Below are 6,166 nucleotides of genomic sequence, written 5' to 3'. Positions count from 1 at the left end.
GAAGGCCACTGCTAATTATTACCTTTACTTACCTTGGGCAGAGAATGCCCAATCCCTTTCTTTTTGTCAAAGATGCTGCCTAAAGGATTCCCATTCAGCTGGAAAAAGGAAGGTGTAGCTTGACTGGTGAAGACTGGTCCCTTCTTGACTTTGGGGCCAGTTTTCTAGACTTGGGCTGGATTTTCAGACATGCTGAGCATCTACACCTGTTTTTAACTCCATTTAGATTTGTGTGTGCTCTGTTCCCTTTAAAATCAGGCCCTAAAATAACAGTTCCCTTCATTAAAGAGAAAGGACACAGTATACCCTGCTACCTCAAATTTCTACTAAGTGGTGGTCTCAGAGCTCTCGTGGGTGGTTTCTCTGTGCATGTGACACAAAGGAGTACTTTGGTGTGATGTGTGATGGGTATATTTCCCTCTCTACATGAACTCCTTCGCACACCTCCAAAATGGAATAAACCCATCTTGTGGTTGCGTTCCACCCCTCATGCAAGCATGCCTGATGGATCCTTGGCCAAGTAACAACTCCCCAAGCCAAGCAAGCTCTTAGCTTTATTAGCCATCATACTGACTCATCTTTCTACCCCATCCTGCATACACACCTATGTCAGCTGAGCTCTCTGCCCAACTACAGAATAACTTCCTTGCTGCCAGTCAGGCATTCCACCACGTTTTTGGCCATGCCCAGTCCCTCATCAGAAACCAACACACAGTGCCATAGCAACAAAGTTTGGCACCTGGGGCAAAGCCCACAGCGGCAGCCTGCCTTTGCCCTGCACACAGATCTGGGGGGCACCCACCCCACCATGCTTGCCTGGGAGTGCACGCAGCAGCGGGAGCCACCCTCCCCCCATCCCCGCGCCCCCCCAAATGAGCTGCTTGTGACTCCATCACACGTCCCGCCCTGGCTGGGCAGTGCCTGTTGGCACCCCTTCACTTCAACACCTGGGGCGGTCACCCCGCTAACTGCCCCCCACCCACTTGCTGCAGTACTGCCAACACCACCCCAGTGTCAAGCAAGCCTTGCACCTGATTATACATTCTACACCTATCATCAGCCAAACACTTAAGACGTGCTCACTGCCAAAGCTGCCCTCTGTGTTATAGGCTCCGCTAACTCCCCCTGTCCATGCAATACATGCTGCCTTTTTAGAGGCCCAGTCCAGCACAAATCAAATGAAAAGCTTCAGCCTATCTTGAACTGTATACTAGAATTGAGTATGTGGTCAGTGTCACCTCCTCAGAGTCAGGACTTCTTGGTTGTAGCTGGGGGATACTTACAGGCTCATCAATCCAACTTGTTCACAAATGGAAAGTGAATGAGATTTTCCTGAGCAGTTTCTAGAGGTCCTGAAGCCTATCAGAATGCAAGATTTGCTTAACAGAGAGAATCCTAAATCCAAGACACAAAAGGAGACACGGACGGTTAACATGACTTTGACATAAACATTGCTATTGTGCTGCAGAAGCCTGTGTGCTGTGCAATTTTGAAGCAAAGGTGTTGAATTGTTGAATTAGTATTTTTACAGAGAAAATGCCAGCATGATCATCTTGGATGGGAAACAGGTGCCTTGCTGTGCTGGGAGCACTGACTGCTGGAAGATTCTGCTGCATCTCCTGAGCTGTCTTAGCATTTTCGAGTGCTGTTTGCTATCCAGTGATGTGAGGGCTAGTTGGATCCCATATAGTTGGGTCCCCTGCACAGAGCACCCAAAAATCCATTACACCGGGGTGTTAGCCCTTTGTTCATGCTGAGTTCTTGCTGGGAGTCTCTAGTTTGTTCCCAGGTAGAACTAGCTGCTGGTATTTCTCCACCAGCTCTTGATAGATGGGGCTACTATTTCTCAAGGCAAATCTCAGTGCTGTGTCCTGGTAGTGGGGCTGGAGATCAGGGCAAGGCCAGTCCCAAGAGTCTTTAGGTGCAGGTCTGACTGGCTGCAGCGGGACCCAATGTGATCGCAGGCCTGTTCCTGACATAATGTATCTGTACCTGTCCAAAGGGAATGGAGGTTCAATATGTTAGGTTTCTAGACAGACATTTACAGTTACAGACAGCAGGTATTTTGTTCTCTTTTTTCTTGACCTGCTAACACTCAGAGGATGGGAGAGATGGAGGGTTATTGGGACCTGATAGCTTTGTAAAGAGTTGACAAATAAAGGTCTCTGTCTGCTGGAGAACTTTCCTCTAGGCTGATCCCAGCCACAGGACTGGAGCACCTGGTCAAAGAAGTGAGATATATATCATTCCCAGGGGTAATGCAGAGTGGTGTCTTTTTCCTACCACCAGCATTAACAGGAGCACTGTAGAAACTAGGAGCTTGTGATACCTGAAGTCTCCCAGCTAACCTGTTGGGAAGCAGGCACACCATACAGCAGGAGTATAAAAGGAAGGGCTTATCAGACTAAAGGCAGGTGTAAGGCTGAGAGGAAGCTGATTGTGAAATTTGCCAGAAAATGTAACTGTTAGGTCACTGAGCTGGGATTCAGTAGTGTGAGATCCCCAGCCAACCTCAGACCTTTTAGTGCCATGGAGGGATTTACAATGCCTACCTGTTTGAGCTTAAACAGGCTCCCAAGGTCCCCTACCTAGCTTCTGCCTATCAGCCTGGTAAGACGTGATCACACTGTGGCAGCTGACTATCACCTTTACTACCACCCTAGAAGAGGAATGTAAGGTTTAGGGGGGCAATACTGACAACATTTCTCTGTCTTGGTGACCAAGACCTTCCAAAAAAACTGCTTTCACTGGGATCAAGAGACCTGTCAACAACATAGGCTATGTGGGTGGCAGAATATTTCCATATCCCTGGCCCAGAGCTATGGGACTTACTGCATTGGATGACCAGGTATGGTGCCCACAAACTTATGCTCTTTCTGAATGAGAAAACCTCTCTTTACAACAGCTTTTCTGTATGTGCAGAAAGGAGAAAGCAGAACAGAGAACTCAGGGTCTACATAAAGCCAAACTATAAAGCCATTACTATAAATGCTTGCCAGTCAGTCATTGACTACTGTGAGTATGGGATTGTTTTAGCTGCTTCGTGGCAAGATAGAGAAGAATAAGGGGATGAAACTAAGGAGGAAAACCTTTCACTAGAAAATTAAGGAAAATCTTTCTGAAGGAGTGATATCTGAGACTGTAAAATAGTCTGCTAAAGGTTGTAAGGATGCCTTATTACTGAAAACTTTCAAACTAGGCTTGACAAAATATTAGGAAACATACTGTAGGAGCAATCCTGCCTCAGTAGTTGACTTTATAGGGCTTTTCCCACTCTCATTTTTGTGACTCAAATGCTCTCTTGTTGTCATACTAATTACAATGCTAACTGGTACAGGAAATAGCTTTTGGGAGTATCATGGTTAGAATGAATCCTTGATAGGAAGGTGGGTGACAGAAAAATGATCCCATGTTATCAATCACTGAGTGTAGAGGGGTGCCTCCAACTCTCACTGACTCAGAGGAGCAAAAAAAATAAATACAGCATGGTGGACTGATAACAGCAAGTGTCAAGCTTCAACTCTTCCTTCAGTAATAATGGCAATTTAAAAAAAACCCCACCCTATGAATGTAATGTTTCACAGAAGGAAGAAGTTGTTTTTTAGTATAGGGCAGGGGAGTCTAACTCATTTGGCCCTGCAGCCCAGATCCAGACTGGGGGGCTTCTTGCAGGCCAGATGACCCACCTCCGGTGGTACCACTACTGCTTGAACCCCATTTGCCTCTGATGCTGACTTTAGTTGCCAATAATGACTGAAGACCCCAAATGAGCAGTGGGCAATGGGGTGGGGATGAGCAACAGCAGTGTTCAACCCCTGAGCTCCAGAGCCGGCAATACAGTGGCTCTAGTACCTGTGCCAAAAAGCCCTGTGGCCCACAGTTTAACCACTTGGGGGCCACCAGTTGGACAGCCCTGGTGTCAGAGAAGGCCCCTGCTTAAGTTAGCCTGTTCCAAACTCCCACACCATAGGAAAACTTTTAACAGCCTTTGGGGAGGCAAGAATCAATCCAACATCTTTATCAACAAACCACCCAAATGCCCCAACAATGCCAAGCCCTTAGTCAGAGATCAGGTCATATCCTTTGTGTGCTCTAATGCTTGGGTGTAGTAGTGTATAACCAAGTAATGAGATGTAGAAGTAGGCTATATATCATTCCCCTTTTTCCTCATGACCCATCTTCTTCGCTACAGCACAAACGGAAAGATCTGTATTTTCAGAAAAGTATCAGGAGTTACATCCTGGAGCTTTGGTATGCAATAGCCCTGAATGCAAATGTTTATAATAGCTGCCAGTCAGCCACTGAGAAAGTACCATGAAATCTTAGTGGGAAGGGGTGTGGGGGAGGAATCTTTCATAGATTCATGGACTGGAAGGGACCTTGTAAGATCATCAGGTCTAGCCCCTCTGCACTAGGCAGGAAAGACGTAAATAAGTATTTGCAACAATATTTGGATTGTTTTTAATAGCCTCTTAAAACTACTAGGCAGTAAATTTACTTATCCTGACTTTCCCTATTTATCATCACATGAATTTCAGTCCAAGATTGTGATAGACTATATAAATGTAATGTTTTGGTACACATAATCAAATACCCTCCCTCCTGATCTTCTCACACAAAATTTCTTAGTCTCTGTGGGTTGGTCCAAAAAACATCTGAGAGAGAGATCTGCCTTCTCCAGAGTCTGAAGAGAATGAGTCTTTCCTTTGTCCTTCAACTACCCCAAGAGCCTCCACAGCAAAACAGCCTGATGATCTTTGCAGCTGGCAGCAATTCCCGTTTCAGAGCCAGCAGCTGGACAGTCCCCTTGATTTCTTAAAAGACAAGCAATGGGAAGCCTCCATCCAGATATTGGAGACAGTCGGTGGCTGATCAAGAAATATATGTGGTGGAAAGGCTACATCCCAACTCCCTGGTTTAAACTCCTTTATCATCTGGACTCCAGTGGGAGGTGGTGAATGTGAGGAACCTGGAGGACTGCTCGCCCTTAATGGAAATCCTCTGACCAGCCTCAGAAAGAGGTAGTGAGTGTATCCAGTAAGTGCCACATTTCTCTTGTGGATGATTCTGCTTTTGAAATTTGCCCTGCATGTGTGCTTCTCTCCCTTGCTTTTGACCTAAACACAGTCTAAAGAGGCACCCAAATCCAGCTCATAGTTACTATGCCACCAGATTATTCTCTGGGCCTGCCACATCCCAATAACAACACCATGAACAGCATCTCCATCTGTACTGGGAAAAACAGGCAACAGGTGCCATCTCCTGCCAGTTCTAGATCAAGTTAAGGTGGTGGGGTGTGGGAAGGCTGTTTTTTTCTGCCTGTCCACCCACTACTGATTAGAGCTGTGGGGGCAGGGATGCCTTCACAGCAGGCCAGTGGATAATGTGGAGTATTTGTACTGAGTCCTGTTCTCAAAGATGGAGGCATTTCTTGGGTGAGGACTTAAGAGCTTGAGCCCTGGGTGCTGGACTCCATGTGAATCTTGATAATATGAAGGCTTTCTCCTGAGAGCACTTTTGGGAGAGAAGAAGATCCTTGGAGTGCCAGGGAGTTGTTTGCAGTACAGAGTTTGGCAAGGGAAGATGTTGGCCACTAGTAGCAGAGTTCATCCAAGTCTTTTCCAAAGGAATACAAGTGTTGTTTCTATTGTACAAAAGAGGAAACTAAGGCACAGAGTGGGACAAGAATTGCCCACCATCATCTTCATTTGGGAGCAACCAGTCTCCTAGCCCACATCCACTGAAAAGCCCCATCCACCACCCTTCTCCCATGAATAGATAGCGGGGTTCTGTATAGCAACTGGTGAGTGTTTCTGTTGGTTTTTTGAGCACTGGGAGGAAGGGAATGGGAGAGGGAGAAAGTTGCTGCATCTTACCATTTGATGTCCTTGGGAGGAGAGGTCTTCCCCATGTAGTCTAGTGAGGGGGCTCGACACTCAGTCCTCAACTTCTGTTGCTCAAACTTTAAGAACTCCTTCTGCATTTGAGCCACTGCCCTTTCTTTCTGTCTCTGGTCCATAAACACCCCCCCTTCGTTGATGAGCTTGAGGTAGGTGTTCTCATTCATCCGTGACGGGGGAGGGACCAGGGTATGGGGCATCCAATAAGTGCTTGGAGCTGTAATCCAGCGCCACACGTGGCTGTCATATGGTACATCTGGCCTCGT

The 6,166-nt window shown here is 46.7% G+C and overlaps 1 protein-coding gene across 1 annotated transcript in view; it reads right to left on the bottom strand.

Moving 5' to 3' along the window:
• Positions 1 to 1,723: 1,723 nt before the first annotated feature.
• TEX52 (testis expressed 52) overlaps positions 1,724 to 6,166 on the bottom strand; it is an 8,782-nt gene continuing 4,339 nt past the window's right edge. The window contains 3 exon segments of the mRNA XM_025191299.1: positions 1,724 to 1,769; positions 1,771 to 1,992; positions 5,877 to 6,166. The exon segment at positions 5,877 to 6,166 is cut by the window's right edge and continues 9 nt beyond it. Coding sequence (XP_025047084.1) covers positions 1,724 to 1,769; positions 1,771 to 1,992; positions 5,877 to 6,166 — 558 coding nt within the window.

The sequence above is a fragment of the Alligator sinensis genome, unplaced genomic scaffold, assembly GCF_000455745.1.
Source record: "Alligator sinensis unplaced genomic scaffold, ASM45574v1 scaffold1386_1, whole genome shotgun sequence".
Classification (NCBI taxonomy): Eukaryota; Metazoa; Chordata; order Crocodylia; family Alligatoridae; genus Alligator; species Alligator sinensis.
Note: the sequence above shows the minus strand (reverse complement) of the source record. Positions and strands in the feature narration are given on the sequence as shown.